Raw genomic sequence first — 27549 nt, 5'->3', positions numbered from 1 at the left:
GCATATTAAGCACTTGTATACAACACTAGAATGAAAAACAAAATAAGTCTCCTAGGATATGTATTATCTATATACTAGTGACCTGGTGCACAGATTTGTGCGCATCGAAAGGCAATTAACTAGAAGGTGGCCAGTGGGGCAGGACTGGGCGAGATGGGTCAGACACACTCTGTTGCCAACCTCCCAGTCTCTCCCCTGCTGGCCATACCTGGGGAGCGCTGTGGCTCAACAGGTGTCCGTGGAGTCAGTATGGGGTCCCTCTGGCAGGTGGGGTTTCTTGGCCTGGCCTACAGGGATCGGGCCGAAACCGGCTCTCTGACATCCCCCAAGGGGTCCCAGAGTGTGAGAGGGCACTCTGCAAAGTTGCTGTTGTACAGGGTGTGGAATGCAAATACAAGTGTGCAATAAACCAGATTCGGGGCGACAGTGCCTCCCCAATAACATAACCCATGGCCAAAGGTGGAATCGCACGGCCCCACGAGGAATCATGCTCCCTCTTCTCTGATTTCGGGATGTGTCACCTGAGAACCGCTGCTGCCAAGTCACTGTAGCTCAGCAGATCCTTCGTTGAGCGTCTGCCCCCTGGTGGTCAGTGTGCATCATTGCAACCGGTCGGGCGGGCAGAGGGACACTTAGCATATTAGCCTTTTATATATCTACTAGAGACCCGGTGCACGAATTTGTGCACAGGTGGGGTCCAGCTGGCCCACCCCGATGGGGGTCCATAGGGTCAGGCTGGCATTGGGGACGGGGTGCGGGAGGTTGGCCAGCCGGAGTGAGGGGCCGTGGGCGGTGGGCCAGCCAGCCCTGCCCCCACTTGGGGTGTTGGCGGTTGATCGGGGGGCCAGGCAAGCTGGTAGCGGGGGGGCAATCAGGGCCCGGATCAGGCTGGTTGGGTGCCGCAGTGCACATCATAGCCACCAGTCGTTCCGGTTGTCTGGTTGTTCCACCAGTCCAGGCGCTAGGCTTTTATATATATCTCTATATGGATATATATATAAAAGCCTAAGCGATCATTTGACCCGTAACTATGATGCGCACTGACCACCAAGGGGCAGATGCTCAACACACAGGCATGGAAACATGGAACAGACTGATGAATCTCAGAGGGAAGGAGAGAGGGGTGGAAGAGATTAACCAAAGATCTTATATGCATACTAGAGGCTCGGTGCATGGATTCTTGCACCGGTGGGGTCCCTTGGCCTGGCCTACGGAGATTGGGCTGAAACCAGCTCTCCAACATCCCCCGAGGGGTCCTGGATTGTGAGAGGGCACAGGCCAGGCTGAGGGACCCCACCGGTGCATGAATCTGTGCACCAGGCCTCTAGTATAGATATAAAAGGCTAAGTGTCTGTCTGACTAGTAGCTGTGATGCGCACTGATTACCAGGGGCAGACACTCAACTCAGAAGCTGCCATGACACTCACTGGCTATTTAAAATAAACAGCACCATGGACTTGGTGCTGACAAATCAACACTCGGCTTCTCCCAAGTGGGATACAGGCCCTGCCACCACCCTGGAGCTACACTCCACCAAATCGCAGCCAACGCGGCCAAGACCCCCTGGCCCAAAATGCGGCCCATAGCCCAGCCCAGCCTGGAAACAGTCACTGTGGATGCCGGGTAATGACATTATGTAGCAATGCCCAGTTTCCTCTCCCTAGCAACTAGCCTCCTTGGAGCTTCTTCAGTCCAGGAACACGACTTACTTTATAGCCAGGTGCAAACATTTCACAGTTCAACCAAATATTTGTGAAATATTTTCCTGTGCTTCATCTCATTTGATCCTCACAGAAGTCCTGGAGTAGGTACACAGGAGAACCAGTAGAATCCTGTTTTCTTTTCATTAGCTGGAAAACAGAGATTTAGAAAGTTTAGAAACTTGACCTGACTGAAAAGAAGTAAGAAATGGTGGACCTTGAAAATGACTTCAGGTTTTCTCACTGCACAGAATATAGTCAAACACTGCTACAGTTAACTTTTCTACCCTTTGTTCTCCCTGCATGATCTACAATAATAATCTGCTTTGTATTGATATTTACTGCTGTGTTGCTGACAATTAGCTGAACGAGAAGTTGGGGTGCTTCACTGGGCTAGAAAAAGTTTAGCTAAATCAGAAAGCAGGTATAATTAAGCAAGTTTATTCTATATATGTAAAAGGCTAAGTTGACTTGCACATGCGCAATACATATAAAGCTCTCACTGGAGCCAATCACATGTGTGTGTTTCGATCTGTCATTGTTGATCGTGAATTTGGTTGACACTTCTATTGTAGATAAAGGGCGAATAGCGATATTAAAATATTTCTTCTAATTTCCATTCAATGTGCACAAATCCATGCACCAGGACACTAGTCCATAATAAAAGGAGCATACTTGTAAGAATTTTCTTGAAATTGTAAAGAGAAAGGTTTCTAGCAAATGAATGGACATTAACAGTGTAGCATTTATCATAAATTTAAGATAGATAAAATGTCATTGATATTGCCTTTAGATGTCTATTATTTTATTTTAGTAAGTGTAAAAATATTATTTTATAGGTTTATTTATTACTTGTTTTTAAAATAGTCTTTTAAAAGAGCAGTTTTAGGTTCTCAACAAAATTAAGTAGAAAGTACAGGAGTTCCCATAAACTTCCTGCCTCCCTATATGTACAACCATGTGTCCTTTAACCTTATTTCTCCTAAAAGGAGTCAAGTTTTACAAACTCTCATATTGGTTTTTATGAAGCAAACTTCATAGTTAGAGAGTTGACTGTAATTTATATGCTTCTAAAAATGTTCAGCCACTGTTCCAGTCATTGTGGAAACCCAGAAAGCATTCAGATACTGCTGATGTTGTGCTTATTGAACTTAAAGACTAGTGAGAGGAAAAAATCGACATAATTACTTGTAAGGCAAGGTAAAAAGCAATATTAGTGGTAGGAGAAGTATAGAATAGTGTTATGGGAATAGAGAACATACCAAGAGTATCAGGATCAATAGCCAGGGTGAATCATAGATAAAATTATATAATAGGTCATATGTTTCTCTTCCAACTGATGGGTCCCCGTTCATAACACCCACTTTCAAATATGTACTCTCTTTGAGGCTAGCCAAGAGATTTTCATTATGGAACTCTATAATTATCTCCGCAGCCACTTCTAATTAAACCTTTCTGACCAAATTGTAACACCTCAAGGCTAGATTTTCTTTGTTTTTAAAGGCAAATGGAATACTGTACATGCAAAATATTAAAGGATAAGGAGATTTTGATACATTTTCACTTTTTTGAACTCTATAAACTCCTTATTTTTTATACAGCTAGAAAATTGTGTGCTAAAAATTAACTGAAAAATGTAATTGTATTACTGCCTCTCTGAAGTTACAACTAAAACTAAATCCATTTTTGAAGTGATTATCTGTGTTGTTGTTTTCAGTTAAGCATGGATTATTTCTTTTCACAAAAATGTTTCTTTTCAGATAGGTGCCTTCTATTTAAATCTTGGAGGTGCTCCAGAAGGACCAGCAGGCACAGGAAAAACTGAAACCACCAAGGACTTGGCTAAAGCTCTTGCTGTACAGTGTGTGGTGTTCAACTGTTCAGATGGGTTAGATTATCTAGCAATGGGAAAGGTAAAGTTACATTTTAAATGTTACCAACTTATAGCTAGGTCTACCTGGATAAACTGAAGCAAACTCAGTTAAACATTATTTGAATGTAGTTTAAGCATTACTTGAACCTTGGGTTTACAGATAAAGACATTGTTTATATCTTTGGGCTTTTATTAACCTTAATTTTCAGTTTTGACTTAAAAGGTTAAATGTTTGTTTTAATAAGTGATGCCTTTTCCTAAGAAAAATTATCTCCTTTTTTTCTGGTCCTTAGTTTTTTAAAGGATTGGCTTCTTCTGGTGCTTGGGCCTGCTTTGATGAATTTAATCGAATTGAGTTGGAAGTGTTGTCAGTGGTAGCTCAACAGATCCTTTGCATTCAGAGAGCCATTCAACAGAAGCTGGATGTGTTTGTTTTTGAAGGAGCAGAACTTAAACTTAATCCCAACTGTTTTGTAGCTATTACCATGAATCCTGGCTATGCAGGACGTTCTGAATTGCCAGACAATCTTAAGGTAATATTTTTTAAGAATGTAAATTTGTTCATCAAAAGTAGCAGCATAACCCACTCATAAGGTATATTTTCTCACATGTTTTTGTAATTTCTCTTTTCTATTTTCTGCATGGTAAACCTCCAAAAACTCTTTTAGGTGTCTAAAAAAAATTAAAGGGCACAAAACTATTAAAGTGCTAGTGAAAAATTAAAGAGTTGCCCTAGCCGGCTTGGCTCAGTGGATAGAGCATCAGCCTGCGGACTAAAGGGTCCCGGGTTCGATTCCGGCCAAGGGCACATGCCTGGATTTCGGGCTCAATCCCCAGGAGGGGGCGTGCAGGAGGCAGCCAATCAATGATTCTCTCTCATCATTGAAGTTTCTATCTCTCTCTCCTTCTCTCTTCCTCTGTGAAATCAATAAAGAAATATATTTTAAAAAAATTAAAGAGTTAATGAAAAGGTGCTGCATTGGGTGAATAAACTTGAATATCAACACATTATTTTTGGGTGCTTATGCTTAGTATTAAAATGGTTTTCTTTATGTAAATAATATATTTCATTTATTATATACTTCAGGTTCTTTTTAGAACAGTGGCTATGATGGTTCCAAACTATGCCCTCATAGCAGAAATCTCCCTCTACTCCTATGGATTTTTGAATGCAAAACCTTTGTCTGTGAAGATAGTAATGACCTATAGGCTTTGCTCAGAACAGCTCTCATCGCAATTTCATTATGACTATGGAATGCGAGCAGTGAAAGCAGTTTTAGTGGCTGCTGGAAACCTAAAACTAAAATTTCCAAATGAAAATGAAGATATACTTGTAAGTATACATACATGAATGAATACATACATTGTGAAAGAAAGTCTGAGTAAAAGATAATTTTTTTAGTGCGGTTGATCAGGAACTGTAGGCAAAAAAGAGAGTTCTTGTTTTGAGCCTTTTTATAAGAGGTTGAAATGATAGTTTAGGGGTTATGCTATTCATTATACTTTATGTAAATGCAAGGACCTTTTGGCTCAATAAGCATAGTGTTGGCTTTTCATATGGGGATTCCATGGAACAATGTAAAATAAACTTTGACTTTGGGTATGGGAAGGAAAGGGCAAATACTGGCAATTAACTTAATATTGCACTTTTTGGATGCTTTTAGCTTCTTCGATCAATTAAAGATGTAAATGAACCAAAGTTTTTATCACATGATATACCCTTATTTAATGGAATAACTAGTGACTTATTTCCTGGCATTAAACTTCCTGAAGCTGACTATCATGTAAGTAAACCTCTGAGAATAACTTACTCCACAAACAAATTTATCTCATGACTTAATAGTATACAAAGTGTTTTTAAAAAAATATATTTTATTGATTTTTTACAGAGAGGAAGGAAGAGGGAGAGAGATAGTTAGAAACATCGATGAGAGAAGCATTGATTCAGCTGCCTCTTGCATGCCCCCTACTGGGGATGTGCCCGCAACCCGGTACATGCCCTTGACTGGAATCGAACCTGGGACCCTTCAGTCCCCAGGCCGACGCTCTATCTGCTGAGCCAAACCGGTTAGAGCTACAAGGTTTTATTAAATGGGTGAAATCATTCTGTTCGGAGGATAATCCCCTATTTTGGTCACCTTAATATGAAAATGAGTAAATTTTACTAGTACATTCTGTTGTATGATACTAGGGTTGACAAAGTTCAGGTCAAAGATGATTGTTGTAAGAGTATAAGTATTTTCTATCGTGTGATTTCTAATACTTACTACTATCCTATCTAATAAATGACAAAAGGGTAATTAACCATACCTCCGCTACGCTTCCCATCGGCTGATCAGGGGGATATGCAAATTAACTGCCAACAAAGATGGCAGCTGGCAGCCATGCAGCTGAAGCGAACATGAGGCTTGCTTGCTCCAGTGATGGAGGAAGCCAAGGTTCCCTGCCTGCCATGGCTGGCTCTGAGCCTGAAAGCAACAATGTTTTAATTATAGAAGCTAAACAAACCCCAGATACCTGCTTTCAGCCAGCCGCAGCCTCAGAGCTGGGAGTGCCAGTGATGGCAACAATGTTTCAATTATAGAAGGTAAATAAATCCCAGAATAAAAAAAAAAGAAAAAAAGGAGAGGCTGGGAGCTTCAGTCACCCGCCCACCTGAAAATGGCCCTCACCCCTCACCCAGGCTGGCCAGGCATCCCAGTGGGAACCCCCACCCTAAAGGGGGTGTGGCCAGCCTGAAAACAGCCATCAGCCTCTCATCCAGGCTGGCCAGGCACCCCAGTGAGGACCCCCACCCTAAAGGGGGTGCGGGCAGCTGCAAACAGCCATCAGCCCCTCACCCAGGCTGGCCAGGCACCCAAGTGGGACCCCCACCCTGATCCAGGACACCCTTCAAGGCAAACCAGCTGGCCCCCACCCATGCACCAGGCCTCTATCCTATATAGTAAAAGGGTAATATGCAAACTTACCCTAACAGCAGAAAGACTGGGAATGACTGATCACTATGACACACACTGACCACCAGGAGGCAGACGCTCAATGCAGGAGGTGCCTTCTGGTGGTCAGTGTGCTCTCACATGGGGGGAGCTCTGCTCAGCCACAAGCCAGGCTGATGGCTGCCAGTATAGCCGTGGTGGTGGGAGCCTCTCCTGCCTCCTCAGCAGCGCTAAGGATGTCCAACTGCGCCTTTCTGGCAAGTGGGCATCCCCTGAGGGCTGCCGGGCTGCCAGAGGGATGTCTGATTGCCATCTTAGGCCCAATCCCCTTGAGAGCAGGCCTAAGCCAGCAAGTGGTCATCCCCCAAGGGGTCCCAGACTGCGATAGGGCACAGGCCGGGCTGAGGGACAACCCCCCCGAGTGCACAAATTTTTGTGCACCAGGCCTCTAGTGTATACTATAATACTGTTGTATACTTCAGCTGGTAACAAAAGATTCTAAGCTGAAAGTGGTAAAACATCTTATAGTTAACAATGATTTGTTTCTCAAATTTAAATAATATGGTTGCTCTTTTTTTTTTTTAAAGAAACAAAGTATGTGTATTTCCAATTCCATTTAAATTATAGACAGAGGGGGAAACCAAGATGGCTGCATAGGTAGACACCGGAAATTGCTGCCTTGCACAACCACTTCAAAAATACAACTAAAAGACAAAATGAACATTATCCAGAACCACAGGAAGGCTGGCTGAGTGGAAATTCTACAACTAGAAGGAAAGAGAAAAGCACAGTGAGACTTAGAGGTGGTGCAGAAGTAAAGTGCAGAGGTACGGAGGCATGCGGAAAGGGCTGGCAGCTGAGGACACGGCACATGTGGAAAGGGCTGGAAACTGAGGACACGGTTGTCTTTTTCAATCGGGAGGGAGTTGCAAGCTCCTGACTGCTCTGAACTCCAGTTCCGGGTGAGTCTCTGGGGACCCAGACTCATACGGGAGAAACTGGACTGTCTGGCATCGGTCGGAACTCGAGGGCGGCTTTCTCTCAGAGGCGCTTGCAGCAATTACTGGGACACTGAGAAACGGGGCCTCTTAGGGCAGGACTGAGGAGCAGCCATAGCTGCTTGCTCTGCCCTGTTGATCCCCTGAGACCCTGCCCCAATCAAGCTGTGCACAGAGGCTTTTGCATATGAAAGGCCTGGCCCTTTGCAATCTGAAAATTACCTAACAAACTGCAGCTCGGTCAGAGAAAGCCAGAACATCTAAAAGAAGGCCCAAGGCCCCACAGCAGCTTGCATTGCTTCACAGCTGGGCTCCTGCTGGGTAGCCTCAGGCAGAGACTAAATTAGCACCTCCTTAGAAATCCAAGAGCCAGTGTACCCAGTGGTCAGAGTGGGACCATCCAGATTACAACTCCACAGATACATAAGGGACACACTCAAGGGGCAGACTCAGTGAGCACCAAAGCCCCACTGAAGCAAGTCTTGCCCCAGAAGGGTGTCTCCAGCACAGAAGTTCTCCCACTGCAGACACAGCTGATTCTCACAGCCAATTGGCCTGGAGGTTAATTCCTCCCAGTGATACCTACAACAATCAAGGCTTAACTACAACAAGAATGTGCACAAAGCCCACAAAGGGGTGCACCAAGAGTGTCCACCTCATGTAATTAGGGAGGCTGAGCCACTGGGCCCTATAGGACACCTAGCACAGAAACCAACTCTATCAACACAGGGAAGCATAAAAAATGTGGAGACAAAGAAACAGGTCACAAATGACAGAAATGGAGGAAAGCAAACTACTGGATATAGAGTTCAAAACGACACTTATAAGGTTTTTCAAGAATTTTTAGAAACCGCCGATGAATTTAGTAAGACCCTCAATAAGTCTAGTGAGTTCGCCGATAAATTTAGTGATACCCTCAAGAAATCTAGTGAGACCCTCGAGGTTATGAAAAAGGACCAATTAGAAATTAAGCATACACGGACTGAAATAAAGGATATTATGCAGAGTTCCAACAGCAGACTAGAGGTTCGCAAGAATCAAGTCAAAGATTTGAAATACGAAGAAGCAAAAAACACCCAACCGGAAAAGCAAAATGAAACAAGAATCCAAAAATACAAAGATAGTGTAAGGAGCCTCTAGGACAGCTTCAAGCGTACCAACATCAGAATTATAGGAGTGCGAGAAGAAGAGAGAGAGCAAGATATTGAAAACCTATTTGAAGAAATAATGACAGAAAACTTCCCCTACCTGGTGAAAGAAATAGACTTACAAGTCCAGGAAGCACAGAGAACCCCAAACAAAAGGATTCCAAAGAGGACCACACCAAGACACATCATAATTAAAATGCCAAGAGCAAAAGACAAAGAGAGAATCTTAAAAGCAGCAAGAGAAAAAAAGTCAGTTACCTACAAGAGAGTTCCCATAGGACTGTCAGCTGATTTCTCAACAGAAACTTTGCAGGCCAGAAGGGAGTGGCAAGAAATATTCAAAGTGATGAATGCCAAGAACCTACGACTAAGATTCTTTACCCAGCAAAGCTATCATTCAGAATGGAAGGTCAGATAAAGAGCTTCACAGATAAGGAAAAGCTAAAGGAATTCATCACCACCAAACTAGTAGTATATGAAATGCTGAAAGGTATCCTTTAAGAAGAGGAAGAAGAAGAAAAAGGTAAAGATACAAATTATGAACAACAAATATACATCTATCAACAAGTGAATCTAAGAATCAAGTGAATAAATAATCTGATGAACAGAAAAAACTGATGAATATAATAGAATCAGAGGATTAGAAAGGGAGTGGACTGACTATTCTTGGGGGGGGGGTAAGGGGTGTGGGGTATGCGGGAAGAGACTAGACAAAAATCGTATACCTATGAATGAGGACAGTGCGGGGGGAGTAAGGGCAGAGTGTTGGGTGGGAACCGGTGGAGGGGAGCTATGGGGGAAAAAGAGGAACAACTGTAATAATCTGAACAATAAAGATTTAATTTAAAAATAAATAAATAAATTATAGACAGAGGAGGCATACACACACACACACACACACACACACACACACACACACATACCAGAGGCCTGGTGCACTAGGAGGGGATCTCTCAGCTCGGTCTGTGCCCTCTCACAGTCTGGGACCCCTCCCTCCTTACTGCCTGCCTGCAGTGGAGGCGGGAGAGGCTCCTGCCACCACTGCTGTGCTTGCCAGCCATGAGCCCGGCTTCTGGCTAAGCAGCGCTCCTCCTGTGGGAGCGCACTGACCATCAGGGGGCAGCTCCTGCGTTAAGCGTCTGCCCCTGGTGGTCAGTGTGTATCATAGCGACTGGTCATTCCACCTTTTGGTTGATTTGCATATTAGGGTTTTATTATATAGGACATGTATATATATATATTATTTACAGTTGTTACATAATATAAAATAAAACAAAATTAATTACAAGCAAAATAATCTCAATTTAATGAGATGGATGATTTATGGCTAAAACTAAATTGTTACATTATGGTAGTTGCTATGGTAAAATATGCAGTGAAGATTGATTTGAGTTCTACTTTAATCATAAATTACTTTATGCCATATGATGATTCAACTCTTTCACTCCTTCTCTCTATTGATATTATAGTAGGTCATCAGGTTACATAGGAGATCTTCCTATGGCACCAATGTAACGTGATTTTTGCTATAAGTCGGAACCTACCTACATAAGCACCTATGTCACTCACACGGAGCATATACACAGCAGTAATGAAGTGAAACAGTAAAAAAAATTTAAAAGAAAGATAACAATTCCTGACCTTTACTTGTGGTAAATAAATAATAGAAAACATAAAACACATATGTACATATGTTGAAATGACGGAACTTTTTTTTTTTATAAATAAATGGGAGATGGCGATGTAACCATGAAACAACATACGTTGAGTCCGGCATAACCCGAGGACTGTCTGTACTTTGAAATCTTTTTTTGTTTGTTTGAGCTTTTATATCATTAAGTTATCACTTGACTTAAAGCATTATTTACTTTTTGTCTCCTTTTTTTTTAAATTTTGAAAGGCATTGGAGGTCAGAGGAGCTTAGGTAAAGGAGCTAAGTTCTAAGGTCTTAAGTCTAAGGTCTTAGGTTCTCTCTGTCCCCAGGACCCCATGCTTTTTATTAACACAATTTGTCCTGAGGCAAGGCAGAGATATACACTTCAAAGTGTCAGGGTTTGGTTACAGAGTCCATTGTCAGAATGGGGGAATTAGCCTATGGCTGTTCAGGTGTTTGGCCAGTAGGAGGCAATAACATGTAGATTAAGATGCCTTTTAGCTGTCTGGAAGCCGCAATCAATTTAATGTATCCTATTCAGGTTTGGGGAAATGCCTTCATCCATTCCCAACAGGTGACTACATGTGTGACTCAACCCTGTTGAGTCCCTAAGTCTCATCAACCTTTTGATGAAACTCTTATAATTATGACATGCTGGAACTGGTCTCCAGCATCTTACCCTTTTTGATTATTTAAAATTTAACAAGAATGTATGTTTTAAGATTTTTAAATTCAATGGAAAGGACAGAGTTCTATCATGTCCCTTTAAATTGCTGCCAGGCATCAAAGGAATCAGTTTGCAGTAAGTTTCTTTCTGGGCCAACAGTTCTTTTTTTTTTTTTTAATTTTGTTTTATTGCTTAAAGTATTACAAAGAATATTACATATGTCTCCTTTTCCCCCCCTTGACATTCCCCCGCCTCCCCTACCCCCCCAGTGTCTTGTGTCCATTGGTTATTCTTATATGCATGCATACAAGTCCTTCGGTTGATCTCTTACCACCCCTCCTTAACCCTCCCCAGGTTTCCCACTATAGTTTGACAGTCTGTTCAATGCTGCTCTGCCTCTGTATCTATTTTTGTTCATCAGTGGGCCAACAGTTCTTAGAGTCTCGATTTCAATGTCCAACAGTTTCTTATGTGCACATGTCAGCATTGATATTTCAGTTCTGGATGGTGGAGAAACGGTGGCAATGCAGGTCCGACCTTCTCTGGTTTGGTCCTGGGCAACCTGCAGCGATGCACAGCTGCTGACTGCTAGCATGGTAAGGCGTCTTCACCATCTTCATTTCTGGACTGTTTCTCTGGGGCCACTGCTGTTCTGTGGCTGGAGCAGTCTCCTCAGTTCCTCTCTGGGATCCGTTGTTGCAGGAATCCACATGGGCTTGGAGGAGTTTTCACCATAACTGGTGCCGTTTCCGCTCAGGCGAATCTTTCATCTCCAAAATGTTCATAGTTCGGTGCGCCAATTATGCCGGGGTTCTTATTCCAGCATCTAGAAGGGTTCAGGAATCTGGAGAAGGCCATGCGTAGATTAAATAGGAATCTAGAGACTAATAAAGAGTCCAGAGACAAGATATAATTTTGAAAGGTATTAGGGGTCAGAGGAGCTTAACTAAAGGAGCTAAGTTCTAAGGTCTTAAGTCTAAGGCAGGGGTGGCAACCTTTTTGTGAGTGCGTGCCAAAACTAGCAAAATCTCTGACTCAAAATTCTGTGTGCCAACCCTAATTTTTTGAGAACATGTTACACCTACTTGATATCTCTTAAGGTGTACGTATGTGAAGAACCTTGAAGAAATAATGAAATTCATTCGAACGACAAAAACACAGTATATGATGATGAAAAATACATTTATTTTTTAATGTATACATGTACACTGATAGTCTGACAGAAAAATTTATGACTCCATTTGATATTATCAGTGGGACTTTTGCTGCTGCATCACTGATGACAGAGATTTTACATCAGGTTTATATTTCGTGACCTTCAGAGATATGCACGAGCTACTACTTTCATCCGCCAGGCTACTCCTATTACGAGACTTAACAAAATTCATCACTGAGAACAAAGATTCACAAGTGTATGTGGATGAAAACATGGAGAGTAATGCTGTTGCAGAGTTTTTTAAACAGAAAAAATTTTCTGGAATGGCATTCCAAGTCCTCAATAGTTCGTTTTCGACATTTCTCTCTAGTACTCCTGTCTCGAATCACCTTTTTTCAATGTTTTCCAAGTCAACTCTAAGGTCAATACATTTCTGCTTCCAAATTGAGCTACTCTGAAATTCAATCAACTGCATTTCAAAGTCAGCCATGTCTATCCATGAAAACATTTGTAAGTTTAGTTGCTCCCGTTTCATGCTGTCTGGAAACCTCATGAATTTTGCTGTCTCTTCCAGTTCTCTGAATTTCGCAAATCTTGAGAAGAACTGCTCAATAGTTGACTCGATGATGTTTAAAAACAGCTTTTGAAGGCATTGACAGTCTGTTCTGTCATCTTTTGGGAGGTCTTTGATGTGCCTCTTGAGGTTTGGGAAATATCTAAATCTCTCACCATCCACATCCCTCTTAAAGACTTCCAGTTTCTTTATGTAACCAAACATAACATCAAGTGTCTTGCCAGTTCCTTGTAGTTTAACATTTAAGTCATTCCAATGTTCACAAAAATTGTAAATGGAAGATTATAAGAGAGGGTTTCGCATGCCAGCAAAAGTTACTGGCGTGCCATGTTTGGCACGCGTGCCAGGGGTTGCCCACCCCTGGTCTAAGGTCTTAGGTTCTCCTTGTTTTTAATCTTCAAACTCAAATACTAATATATGTCCTATGACAGAATCAGATTGTGGTGATTCTAGGGTATTTTTTACAACCAACAACCAATTTTTTTATTCTCTAGAAACCAACTGGGTGTTCAACAATTCAATTCTGACACTAACCACCTGGAATTAGTGTCAGATTCCAAATTGGGGCTTGGTCCTATAAAACTATCCCTCACTTCTGATAGCAGTCTCAAGTTCTAGGCCATTGTACTTCAGGGGTTTCCCTGCCCTCCCCCTGCCCTCCAGGTTTGATAATTTGCTAGAACAGCTCACAAAACTCAGAAACACAGTTTATTTATATTTACTGGTTTTTATAAAGGATACAACTCAAGGCGAGATATGGGAAAGTGGCAGCAGTGGAGCTTCCACGGCCTAAGGGTGTGTCACCCTCCCTGCAACTTGGCGTGTTCACCAAACCAGAAGCTCCCTGAATTTCATTCAGAGTTTTTGTAGAACTCAATCTTCAGCCCTCCCCCTCTCCTTCCTCAAGGCTGGTAGGTAGAGCTGAAAGTCCAGCCCTCAAATCAATGTGTCTTTCTGGTGACTAGTTTCATACTGAGGCTATCTAGTGTCCTTAACCTAAGTAAACTCAGATGTGATTAAAAAGGGCTCATTGTGAATAGCAAAAGACTCAAGAAATCCCAAGGGTTGTAGGAGCTCTGTGCCAGGTAGGGGGGAAGTGTCAAAGACCATATATATTTTTGTATTATACCACAGATAATTATCAAGATAATTCAGGATATGCTAATATGATTTTTAGCATATCTGAAATTGGTGAAAAACTAAGGATTTTTAGAAATAAAAATCTTACCATTCTTTTGGAGAGTTCTTGCATTCCCGTGAATACAGAAATAGACTCATGGATCCATAGATTCCAATTTGAAAAATACTACTGGGACTTTAATAGTAAAACTGAATATTTGGGAGTGTTTCATTACCTGGACTGACAGATTTCTGATATGCTTTTGATTATAAACAAATGGACAGATTAAATTTCAAGACAGTGTAATTACCATTCCTGATGCTATATTATGTAAAATCAAGACGTTCAATTGAATAAACATTCTCATGCTAAGAAAGGGAAGGCAGTGTCTAGTCAATAGAAAACAGCAAGTAGGTAGTCTGCATGACAGTACTCTATGTGAAGGCACATTCCAAACATGTAAAGCATGTAAATGAGTTTAAAGAGCTGTTTTGCAATCCATAATCCTTAGTTTTTCACCAACTTCAGTTTTATACAACCTGAAACTGAATTAACTGCTATTATTGTATGCCTTAATAAACTAATGGTAGTTAAGTAGGATTGTTCACAATGGGTTATACACACATACATCATATCATTCTTAGACTTAAGCTACTGAAGCTGGAGGGATTAAGTTGTATATGATAAAATCAAATGAACTTTACTTCTAGTCATTGTGAGCCTAAGTTCATAGGAGGAATGTTGGAAATTTTGACACTCTGAGATAAATAGGCATATAATGCCCACTTGAAATCTTACTAAAGTAAAGGAGTTATTTAAGTATAGACTTAGAAACTGAGGTGATGATGCTTTTATTGTATTTGTGATGATGGTACATTTGATTGAAGCAGCCTGAATCTTTCATAAGTGTAAAGTTGTGGGTTTTTTTTTTATATTGCATTGTATTTTTTGTTGCTATTACAAAAGAAGACAGAACAAATGGAAATGTTTTATGATGCTTCATGGCAATTGCTTTTTGTCTTTCAAAGTTCCCTTGTGCAGGCCAATGCTCCAACCACTGAGCCATGCCAGCCAGAGTCTAACTAAGTCAGAGTTTTGTTGCAGAGTTGTTGAGATTCAGTTTACCTCTGGTTTCAATTGTCTTTAAGGGTGAGAATTGTCCTGTGTTAAAGGGCCCTCCCTCTAGCAGAATTTTGGGATATATATCCCAAGACTAAGGAAATTTCTCTCTATATGTGCCTTATTCAGCAAAAGCAGAGAAAAAGCTTTGTACTTGAGGCTCCTCCAGATTAAAATCTGTCACACATGACCATTAAAATCTCTGTTGGTTTCTCCTTACTTCAGCAAAGTCTCTATGCCTAAAGCAGATCCAATCCACTAACATCTATGTTTACACTTAAAAAATGCTCCCAGGGCAAAATTAGCTGTGATTTGTATTCACCTAAGAAAGGCTCATTCCTTTCTGAAATTTAGTTCTTTTAGACTTATTTGTATTCAAAGTACTCCTGTATCTTCAAATACTTATGGATATTTTTTAAGCTTCCTTGTTTATTTCTAGTTAGTACAGTATAAAGGATTGTTTGGCATGTTCTTCTATAGCCTATCCAAAAGTTAAATTCTGGAAATCACTATTAAAAGGAATTGTGTCATGTAGCATATACACAGTGCTATGGTGCTATCCTATATAATAAAAGGGTAATATGTAAATTGACCCTAACAGTGGAACGACCCGGAACGACTGGTGGCTGTGACGCACACTGACCACCAGGGGGCATATGCTCAACATAGGAGCTGCCCCTGATGGTCAGTGCCCTCCCACAGGGGGAGCTCTGCTCAGCCACAAGCCGGGCTGACGACTGCAAGCAGAGCGGAGGTGGTGGGAGCCTCTCCTGCATCCTCGGCAGTGCTAAGGATGTCCGAATGTGGCTTAGGACCGCTCCCTAAGCTGGCAGGTGGACATCCCCCGAGGGCTTCTGGGCTGCCAGAGGGATGTCTGACTGCCAGCTTAGGCCCAATCCCCCAGGGAGCAGACCTAAGCTGGCATGTGGACATTCCCCAAGGGGTCCTGGACTATGAGAGAGCATAGGCTGGGCTGAGGGACCCCCTGAGTGCACGAATTTTTGTGCACCAGGCTTCTAGTATCTTTAATAACTTATAATGGGGAATACTGATAATTTTAAAGTATTTTAATTCTGTTCCTCCTTTCAATTAAAAAATAAAGCTTCAAGAAATAATTTTTCAATATAAGAAGATAGTTTTCTTATTTGTAAATAAAAAGCCTACATTTATAAGTATGACATGATTTATAGTATAATACCATTTTATAGAAATGCATTCCATTTTTCTTTTATTTTAGGAATTTTTGGAATGTGCTCATGAAGTCTGCAAAGTACGCAATCTTCAGCCTGTGAAATTTTTTATAGAAAAAATGATTCAGACATATGAAATGATGATTGTTAGACATGGGTAAGATTATAGATTAACATTGTTTGCCAGTGTTAGATGTTATTTTTAAATTAAGCTATTAAACCAACTAAATTTGTGTATCAAAAGACTCAGCAAACTTCATATGCTAGATGGCTAGGGAGGAAACATCTTCCACCTCCTAGTTCTATACCAGTGGCTTAAAAACAAAAGTTTATTTCTTTCTCATGCTACATGACCAACAAGGATTGGGAAGGCTCATTCAGTGATGATCAACACAACTTTCCCTTTTGATCATCAAGTATGTTATTCAATCTCCTTCATGCACATAAAATACACTCTTTTTTTCTCAGGGAGACAACCTAAAAGTTCCAGTCAATCAATGAACCAGACTCAAAGTTCAGGATATCTAGATGATGCATGATAGTTTCTGTATCAAATTTGGAAGTTGTTCTTCTTGATCCAGAGACCTAGGAACTAGAAAGACAAGTTATCTGCCCTTCACACACCCAATATTATAGAAGTGGGTTTACCGGAACAGGGTTATTAGAGCAAACACTCTCCTTTAGAAATAGAAGAATAGAAGACAAATAGGAGATATAGCCAACACTGATCGGTAGCAATTCTGAAACCCAGGTGGGCATGCGGGGGTCCCAATTCCAGAGATAGATTGGGTGAAACTAATGGAATTTAAACTTCAGGACCTCTCACTTGTAGGGGCCCCTCCAAGGAGTCATAAGTTATTATACAGGGTGTCATTAAAGTGGCTGTGGACATTTTGTATTTATAATTACATATATATTTTTTCCTATCTTTAGACAGCCTCCCCTACCAATTGTATAAACTTAAAACTCCATAAAACCTGGTTCCATATTTGCTTTATTCTCCCTGCGAGGGGCTTTCCAGTTAACTGTTCTCTATGGACCTTGGTTTGACCTTCTGAGAGATCTTTTCTTTTCTTTTTTTAAATTTTTTTTTAATATCACATTAATAATCTTTTTAAAAATATTTTATTGATTTTTTACAGAGAGGAAGGGAGAGAGATAGAGAGTTAGAAACATCGATGAGAGAGAAACATCGATCAGCTGCCTCCTGCACATCTACTGGGAATGTGCCCGCAACCAAGGTACATGCCCTTGACCGGAATCGAACCTGGGACCTTTCAGTCCCCAGGCCGACGCTCTATCCACTGAGCCAAACTGGTTTTGGCCTGAGAGATCTTTTCATTTTCTTTCCTGGTCACATGTGAAGTAGACAATAGAGAAAATGTCCTTGGAGTTGAGAAATGTTTTCAACCTGCTTCCCGCCTATAAAAAGTTCAGGTCTCAAAGATCATTATTATTTTAAGGGCAGGATTTTTAAAGAAACAATCTTTGTATTATATAATTTTTCGAACAAGCAAAAATAGAGGGAATACTAATACAATCAACTCTCATGCATCCAATACCCAAGGATCTTTTATTTTTTTCACCTGAAGATATGTTTATTGATTTGAGAGAGAGAGGAAGGAAGTTGCTTCCTGTATGTGTCCCGAAGGGGATCAAACCCACAACCTAGGTATATACCCTGACTAGGATCGAACCCAAAACCTTTTGGTGTATGAAACGACACTCCAACCAACTGAGCCACCTGGCCAGGACCCCCAAGGATCATTTTTAAGTCTTGAACATTCACATGTGTTTTAGCCTACCAGTGGTCAGCAAACTGTGGCTCGCGAGCCACATGTGGCTCTTTGGCCCCTTGAGTGTGGCTCTTCCTAAGCCTTAGGAGTACCCTAATTAAGTTAATAACAATGTATCTACCTATATAGTTTAAGTTTAAAAAATTTGGCTCTCAAAAGAAATTTCAATCGTTGTACTGTTGATATTTGGCTCTGTTGACTAATGAGTTTGCTGACCACTGTCCTAGCCTCTAAGCTGATGTCACATATTTTAGTCTTTTTTATTATAGCAAGAATACCTTCCCCTCTTCTAGGATGGGCTAGAACAGTGATGGCGAACCTTTTGAGCTCAGCATGTCAGCATTTTGAAAAACCCTAACTTAACTCTGGTGCTGTGTCACATATAGAAATTTTTTGATATTTGAAACCATTGTAAGACAAAGATTTATATTTTTGATATTTATTTTATATATTTAAATGCCATTTAACAAAGAAAAATCAACCAAAAAAATGAGTTCGTGTGTCACCTCTGACACTTGTGTCATAGGTTCGCCATCACTGGACTAGGATATTCTGTAGAAACAATCAGCGCCCAAATTTTAGTGTCTTAAGAAACAAAGGTTTATTTCTCTTTCATATTGTGTCCATCATAGGTTAACAGGGAGGTTCTACTCATCATAATTAACACAGGGTGCCAGGCTGTGGGAACCATCTCTACATTGTAGGTCATGGCTGTGCTAGAGGGAAAAGAGAGAACTCTGTAAGGTCCCTCTCTGGCAATTATCTATCCCATGCTAGGAGGTAACACCCATCATTTCCACTGATTACTCATTAGTCACCTATTACTTCCACAGAAAGTGAGGAGATTCAGAAGTGTTTGGCCAAAAGCACTAATAATTGCTATAGCAAGTGAAGACTTGAGGAAAGAGAATCTTTACTCCGCTCCTTAGAAGGACCCAAAACATTTTTTATTTATTTTAAGAGCATACAATTATTAAATTTTCATTTGAAGATTTTTATTATATTCTCTTTTGCAGATAATGGTATTAATGTAGATAATTTGATTTAGAGATCAACCATTTCAGAAGTTAAATGTATTTTCCTCATGTCTGAGAAAAATTCATATGATTTCAAAAATTATATGTAGTAATTAGGGTAAAATTTTACATACCACTATATAGGCAAATAATTTAATTTACTATTATTTTTAGAGTCATTGTTTAATTACTTCTCTTCCTTAATAGTTTTATGTTAGTAGGAGAACCTTTTGCTGCTAAGACAGAAGTTCTGCATGTGCTGGCTGATACTCTAACTCTTATGCATGAACGTGGCTATGGAGAGGAAGAAAAGGTCATTTATAGGACTGTAAACCCCAAATCCATTACTATGGGCCAACTTTTTGGACAGTTTGACCCAGTATCTCATGAGGTAATGTATAGTATAAACATTCTCAACTCTTATTGACAATGCACATTAAACCAAAAGATTTGAAATGTTTTCATATAATCACTTTGTAGTTCTATATAGGAAGCTTTCCAATTTTTCCTTTTTTCCTCCTCAGTGGACTGATGGTATTGTGGCTAACACTTTTAGAGAATTTGCCTTATCAGAAACAACTGACCGGAAATGGGTTGTATTTGATGGTCCCATTGACACCTTGTGGATAGAGAGCATGAACACAGTATTGGATGATAATAAAAAGGTAAAATCATCATCATTAAAAACAAGACATGCACAATATGAATATAACTAACACTACTGAATTATAAACTTAAAAATGGCTAATATGATAACTTTAATGTTGTATTTTTTTACCACAATTTTAAAAAGCAAAGGAATGTTGTAAGTTCAACAACTAATCACTTAGGATGTATATTTGAAATAAAGGATGCAGAAAGTTGCATAACTTTATAAATGATATTTCCAATGAAAATTTTTCCGTAAATTCTTTGCTTAATTTTTATAAAATAAAAGTATATTGTATTAAATTACTATGTTAGCAGGAAGGCATACTAATGTAATAGGTGATAATAATTTATAAAGTAACTACAGACCTATGGTTTCTTCAGAACTTTAAATTAATATTTTAGGAAAAAAGAAAAAGACTACATTCCTTTTTTTACATTCCTTTTTTAAAACATCGAATGCTTCAGTGCTATATGTGGTATATTACCTTAGAATCTATAACATATACAAAGAAGTAGAAAATGGAAGACTTCTAGTATTTATTTTAATTGAGAGAGAACATACATACAGCATAAAACTTTAAGTTTAAATTCTATGTGTTTTTTTACATAAGTATACCCTCACATAATTGTCACCTAGGTAAAGATGCCTAAAATTTCTTGTATCTTACAAAGTTCATTCATGTCCCTTCCCAATCAGTATACCCCAGGAGCAATAACTATTCTGACTTCTACTGTGATAAATTAGTTTTGCTGGTTCTTGAACTTCATGGAATGGAATTATACTCTTAAGTGTTTTCTTTTTTTAAGTCAGTATAGTATCTGTGATGTTCATGTTGTTATAGTTCCATTTTATTTATTTATTCTTTTTATGTCTGTGTTTATGTTCTACTGTATGAATATACCACAATTTATTTTCATATTTACATGAAATTACTATACCACTAAACAAGCAAATTAATTTAATTAGCATTCAAACATATACTTCAGTACTTTATCATAGGTGATTGGTCATTTATTCATATTCTTTCATAAATTTAGTCATACTGACTAAGCTAAGAGGGGGGCGGAGGAGGGAACAGAGAAGATACAGTGATGATTCACAAGAGAGGGGTTAACCAGTAGAGACAAGTCTAAGAATTCATAGCCAGGTAGAAGGATTATTTCATATTGGGTAAGAGGGAAGCAGTAAAGGATAGATATAGACACAGGTGAAAGTATGGATTTGAAAGTGGAAATTTGAAGACAAATCTTTTTGGTTATTTATTTTTACTTTGTGAAGTTGCAGGCCCTATTTCTTTTGCACACTTGAGGAGAAAGGAGAAGATTTAAAGGAGCCATTAGGAAAACGGGAAAGAGCTGCCTAGGAAACTATAGAAGCATATCAGAGTGTTACTGAGAACTTGATTGAATTGAAGACCATGAATTATTAGTAGTAGTGCCAAGGTCTGCCTTTGTGAGATTTTCTTTAAGAGTATAAGTGGTTTGGGTGTGTGTGTGTGTGTGTGGATAATGTTGCTAGACTGGAAATACAGGAAGACTTTAAGATATTGGCATGAGAATGGTAGAAGTGCTAGGCCAAAGAACTGAAGTTGCTTAATAATGGAGGAAGTGGGAACAACAGGGATATGAAAATGAAGAGCAACAGGGAAAAAGAAAACATATGCAATACTTTAAAAAATAAAAAATAAAAGAAAATGAAGAGCAAGTGTGGTATGAATTAATGAGCAAGAGAGCTGGATGGGTGGGAGTCTGTGGGCAGAAATTGGGATGCTCAAACTTAGTATTTTAGAATTGTTTAGTGTTTCAGTAAGAGAAGGCCCCAGGTATATAAGTGGATGGCTGGAGTGGAGTAGGAGAATAAGTGAAGACCAAGTGGTCAAGGGTCCAAGTTTTATGAGATGCTCCCCCTCTGAGCACTGGATCAGGCCAGAGTTATAGGAGAAAGAAGATTAAACCAAGTATGAAGGTTGTAGCTAACAGAGGGGAATGATTGGGTGTTGGTGAGTGACAGCAGCAAGCAGGGGTTGTCAAAAGAGCAAGGATTGTACTGGGGGGTGGAGTAGAAGTATTTGAGAAACAGCATGAGGGTATAAGGAGAAGGCTGATTCTACCTCCCAAATTTGTAGCAAGTAGAAGAATGTTTGCTGAAATAATCTGTTGAAAAGTTAATAGTATTCTAGACTAGCATTGTCCAATAGAACTTTCTGCAATGATGTAAATATCTGCACTGTCCAACAAAGTAGCCACTAGTCACATGTGGCTTATTGAGTATTTACTCACATATTGAGCATCTGAAATGTGGCTTAGTACAATTGAAGAACGGACTTTAAATTTTTAAAAATGTAATTAGCTAAAATATATAATAATAAAAGTGTAATATGCTAATTAGACAGGACATCCTGGGGCTGTGAGGGAAGCTTGGGTCCCGGGTGTCAGAGGGAAGTCAGTGCCAGCAGCTGGGGGAAGGAAGGCCTACTCTTGCATGAATTTCAAGTTAAATATAAATAGCCACATATGATTACTGGTTAACACATTGGACAGTCCAGGTATAGACCATTTATTTATAAGCAGATTCAGAAATGTTAAATGCCATGTTATTGACATATAACTAGACAGGGACAAAACTGAAACTAGAGTTGTAATGGTAGAAGCAGAGAAGAAATACTGAAAAATAAATGAATAGGAAGTATTTAAGAGACTTAGTAATGAAATTAACTTGGAATATCAATAATTAATAATTATTATTAAATTATTAAAACTTGATAATTCCAAAGTTAGAAGCCAAAGAGATTAAGAAGACAGAATGGCTTTAGTAATAATGAACAAGAAAGGCATTTGGCAGAAAGGGAGAAGTTGATAAATTCAATTTTACATATTTGATCAAAAAGGAATATTTTAGATTAAAAGGGACCAAGGGGGCATAGCAGACACAATTCATGGTCATTGATTGAATTTTTGTTTCAGTAAATCAGTTGAAAAGACATTTCTGGCACAATTGAGAAAATGTAAATATTGGGTGAGTTGATGATATTAAGGAATTATTGGTAATTGTGTTAGATGTGGTCATAGTGTGGTGATATAGAAAAGACCTTATTTTTTAGATGAATATTGGCATGTAAAATGTCATGGTATATGTAATGATCTTTAAAATAATTTTTTTAAAAGAGGCAAAAATGGCAAAATATTAACATTGATAAATCTAGGAGATAAGTATATGAGTATTCATATTTACTTATTACATCATGTCACATATATTATCTTATAACTAAAATACATTTTCATTTGAGAAGTTTGAAAAATTTTTACATAAACATTTGAAAAAATAATTGTTTTTAGCTTTGCCTTATGAGTGGAGAAATCATTCAAATGTCCCCTCAAATGAGCCTAATCTTTGAAGCAATGGACCTTTCCCAGGCCTCAGTAAGTTCACAATTTACTATAACAATTGTTTGTTTATTCATTTATTTATTTAATCAATAAGTGTTTTAATTATGTTTCAGAAGATGAGTTAGACACTAGAAATACAAAGATGAATAAGACACAGTGTAGGCTCATTTAGGGAAGATGAGAAGCATGCTAATAAATAATCCCAATATAGAGCTACATGTAAGTGCTCTAAGAATGTGGAGAGGGTGAGTGCCCCAGAAGGGTATGGAAAACAATTGCGTGTTTGATCTGGTTTTGAGAGGTAAGACTTCTCCAGGGAGATTGTTTGGGGCTGGGTATTCCAAATCATGACAAGATATAAAGACCTGAAGCCAAGGCATGCTTGGGGAACTGTAACTTTAAATAGTTCAAATAGTATGTGAGGCTATAGAGAAAGACAGAAGCCAGATTGTGAAGGGCTTTATAAGTTATGCAAAGTAGTAGTTAGTAACTTCCAGCTACTACTGCTATAGAAGCAACATTGGAAAAAGAAAATTTGTCTTTTTTCTCTAGCCCGCCACTGTAAGCCGCTGTGGCATGATTTATTTGGAACCCTCACAATTAGGATGGGAACCGCTTGTGTCTTCATGGTTGAGTTCACTGAAGGGACCTTTACAGGAACATGAACATCAGGCTCTCCTGAGAGGACTTTTTGACTGGTTAATATGGCCCTCTTTAAGGCTTCGTAAGAAACAGTGCAAGGTAACACTGCCGTTCTCTGACCCACTGAAATGTATTTAGGGAGCTGGGTGAATAGGTGAAGGGATTAAAAAAAAACTTTAAAAATTGAAATTATTTATACAGACAACAGTATGGTGATTACCTGAGGGAAAGGGGAAGTGGGGGCTGGTAGAAGAGGGTAAAGGGGGGATAAATGGTGACAGAGGAGACCTGACCTTGGGTGGTGAACACAAATACAATCTACAGATGATGTACTATAGAATTATACACTCGAACCTATATAATTTTACTAACCAATGTCACTCCAAAAAATTCATTTAAAAAGAAAAAGACATTGGCAGGGCCACGCTTCCTCTGGAAGCTATAAGGGAGAGCCTTTCCTTACCTCTTCCAGCTTCTTTTGGCTTTGGATATTACTTGTCTTGTAGCTGTATAACTCTAAGTCTCTTCCTTTATGTTTACCTGGTTTTCTATTCTGTCTCTCCACTGTGTGACTCATAAAGATTGAGGACCTTAAATTTAGGGTCTATCAAATAATTCAGAATATTCTCCTCATCTTGAGATTCTTAATTGCATCTTCAAAGACACTTTTTGCAAATAAGATATTCATGAGTCCATGGGATTAATTAGGACATGGGCAAATCTGTGAGGGGACCAAAATTCAACCCACCACATACATATACACACAGACACACATGCACAAACATTCGTTTCTTACATATAAATAAATACAGAGTGGGGCAAAGTAGGTTTCCAGTTGTGAGTACGTGAAACACTTTATTCTTGTATTATTATGTATAAATTATTGTGTTGTTTTTCATATGAACAACTAGAAACCTTTTTTGCCCCACACTGTATATTGATCTAGAGAAGACAAAGGGGTATTCATTCAGTAGATTTCTTTATCCTAAAATATTATTTAAGATAGGAAAAATATTCTGCATTAAAGGAAAAAAATAAAAAATTTCTGCTTTATGAAGATTCTGTACAATGTTTTTATAAAGAAAATATACAGGTAAAGTCACTTTTTAGTTTTTGTATTTTAAAGCTCTAATATTACATGTTGTAAATAATACAAAATACGCTTCTGAGTGATGGATTTTCTTCTTATAATTCATTCCCATATTTTCCACATTCAGTTAGTCCCCAAGATCTATGGATTTTCCCTCCTTGCTAACTTTTATATTTGACATCTTCTCTCCATCCCAGTTCCTTTGATCACCCCACTTCTACCTATAATAGTAACCTTTGTTCTGACCTTAATCATTTTCTACTTGAATCTATACAATAGAGCTGCTCTGGTCCAGTCTACATCCTGGTACCAGAATGAAGATTCCAAAACACAAATTCATTCCATTTACTCTCCTACTTAAAATCATCCTCTATTGTAACCCTCTTTTCTTAGCATGAAATCTTATCACAGGCTACAAAGCCTTTGAGAATCTGATCCCTGTCTGCTTCTCAAGCCTTATTTCTTGCCACTCCTTTTCCACAAGCTATTTTCACATCCTAAAAAATTCCCTTAATTCTGGGTCCAATTATATTTCCATTTCTGTGAATATAAAGTTTCTCCTGTTTTGAATGCCCTTTCTTTTAGCACCTGGCTAACTTTTTCCACCCAAATTTAGCTCAGCTATTACTTAATCTGGGAAGCCTTTCTTGATTTATTCCTCTCCCACTTTCCTTCTTGACCTCTTCCCTGGGTCTGGGCTAATTGTTTATCTCAAGTACTCTAGGAGCCTCTCTCCACCCTGATACTTCCTCTGCCTTGTCAGTATCACCCCATATTACTTCTGTCCACTTAACTTCAATATCACTACTTTTCAGATAGTGTGTGTGTTTTCTTTCTATAACTCCTGGCTTGGTATATACGTATAACATGTTTTTTATAAGTGTTTTGTTGAATAAATAATGAATGAATGGCAGTTAGAGACTTTATTTCTACCCCTAGAACACTGTTTATTCTCTTACAGTAGCTAATTTATTTCTTAGATAATTTAGAATATGTTATATAAAACTATGGAATATGCTAAACCAAAATATTTGAGAGATGTATTTATCATGTATACAGTTTAAATTCTTTATATGCTTTTATCAGTTTTTAAAATATTTATCTTCTTTTATTTTTTTAAATAAGATGAAAGAAAAGTATAATATTTTTTTCACTTTACAGGAACTGATTCCTACAAGTGATAGCAATGCAGTTGTATCTCTCACACGCCTCTTTGAAGTACTCCTCTGTGACGTGGTAGAAAATGATCCTACAAGCAAGCACATTCATGTTTGGATTATGGTTGGTTTTATTCTTAATGTGGTATTTGATTATAGACTAAAATATGCCTCTGACAAATGATACTTGTACTGAGAATGACATTGTAAGATCCAGAGCTGGTTTTTGATGAGCACTGAAAGAATAACTGAAGACATTAAAGTTGCCCTTACCTGGTATTTTGATTTAAAAAACACTTTAAAGAAAGTAAAATATGTCAGAACAAACCAAATCTACCCTGTTATTGATAAAATATCATAATTTGATAAACAATAAGGTGACTTCATATTAATCCAATATGGACTTTAGGTGAATTGATTTTGTCTTAATCTTAAACCAGCATGCAGACTGCAAGAAGCTGGCTACAAAAGACAAGGAGTAGGCACACACCTGTTGGGTGGAGCATTGCTGGCAGAATCCCTACAGGGGTAGGAAGGATTCACTCGTCCAGGATGGCTAATATCTAGAAGTCAGAGAAAGCCAGAGAACATCACTCTGAGGGAGCCAAAGGAAAGAGTGGTTTTGCTCTCTTCCTTGGTGTTAGGCTACTTTCCCATCCATCACCTTATTCCTGAAAGTCTTGATCTCCTCTGCTCAGTCTACCTTCTCTTCTAATTTGGTAATAGCAGTTTCTTCCTGTTGTTTCCCCTTCATCTGTTGCCACAGAAAATTACTTCAGACATCTCACATTCCAGTGTTCCCTGCTAACCATAATCTCTTCCTTTCCCCTCTCCCTTTGTCTTTATTTCTCTCCACTTTCAAAGAAATTGAACAGACATGTTTGAAATGTAATTTATTCATATCCCTATTTCTCCCTAAGTTTGGAACTGCCTTTAACAGAATTAGTTTTTAATATTCTTCCATACATGTAAGTGCTATCTTTCTATAAAATAAAAGTATCTTAGGAATAGTTTCCCTATGTAACCTTCATGTTATATATTTCCTGGAATTTTTCATTCTGTTGGTAAACCTAAACTCCCAAAATTATTTTAATGTTTCAGAATCATTTTTAGACAAATATAGATCTATATCAGGCTGAAAATTTCCTCTCAAAATATATTTGATAGATGTTTAAACTAGGTAAGGCATGTGCCCTGAGTAAAATTTGAAAGTCAAAAGTAGGTTTTCCATCCATACCAGTCCTCCAGCCACTCTCAGGTCAACTACTATTACCAGTGCCCAGATAGCCTGCTAGAGGTATTTGATGCATACTCTTATGTGTATACATTTACAATATATTTTATTGATTTCAGAGAGGAAGGGAGAGGGAGAGAGAGATAGAAACATGAATGATGAGAGAGTCATTGATCGGCTGCCTCCTGCATGCCCCCCACTGGGGATTGAGCTCACTACCTGGGCATGTGACTTTGATCAGAATCAAACCTGGAACTCCTCAGTCCACAGGCCAATACTCTCTCCACTGAACCAAACTGGCCAGGTCTGTATACATTTTTATACATGTTAGCATACCATCTATACTTATTTACATCTTTTCTCACAATATATCTTGGAGATCATTCCATATTATCTTCTTTTTTTAACAGCTGCATGTATTCTAGTGTATGTAGCATAATC

The 27549-nt window shown here is 38.9% G+C and overlaps 1 protein-coding gene across 5 annotated transcripts in view; it reads left to right on the top strand.

Moving 5' to 3' along the window:
• DNAH12 (dynein axonemal heavy chain 12) overlaps window positions 1-27549 on the top strand; it is a 239044-nt gene that overhangs the window by 86795 nt on the left and 124700 nt on the right. For all 5 annotated transcript variants that reach the window (XM_070390826.1, XM_070390827.1, XM_070390825.1 and 2 more), the window contains exons 26-35: window positions 3461-3613; window positions 3867-4106; window positions 4661-4906; window positions 5238-5357; window positions 16183-16292; window positions 19155-19338; window positions 19472-19612; window positions 22935-23018; window positions 23538-23726; window positions 25879-25998. In XM_070390826.1, the coding sequence (XP_070246927.1) occupies window positions 3461-3613; window positions 3867-4106; window positions 4661-4906; window positions 5238-5357; window positions 16183-16292; window positions 19155-19338; window positions 19472-19612; window positions 22935-23018; window positions 23538-23726; window positions 25879-25998 (1587 nt within the window). The remainder of the gene's footprint in view (window positions 1-3460; window positions 3614-3866; window positions 4107-4660; window positions 4907-5237; window positions 5358-16182; window positions 16293-19154; window positions 19339-19471; window positions 19613-22934; window positions 23019-23537; window positions 23727-25878; window positions 25999-27549) is intronic.

Source organism: Myotis yumanensis, unplaced genomic scaffold, assembly GCF_028538775.1.
Source record: "Myotis yumanensis isolate MYYU_CA2020_CCGP unplaced genomic scaffold, mMyoYum1.0.hap1 SCAF_14, whole genome shotgun sequence".
NCBI classification, from domain to species: domain Eukaryota; kingdom Metazoa; phylum Chordata; class Mammalia; order Chiroptera; family Vespertilionidae; genus Myotis; species Myotis yumanensis.
The sequence above is the reverse complement of the archived record's forward strand: the minus strand, read 5'-3'. Positions and strand labels throughout refer to the sequence as shown.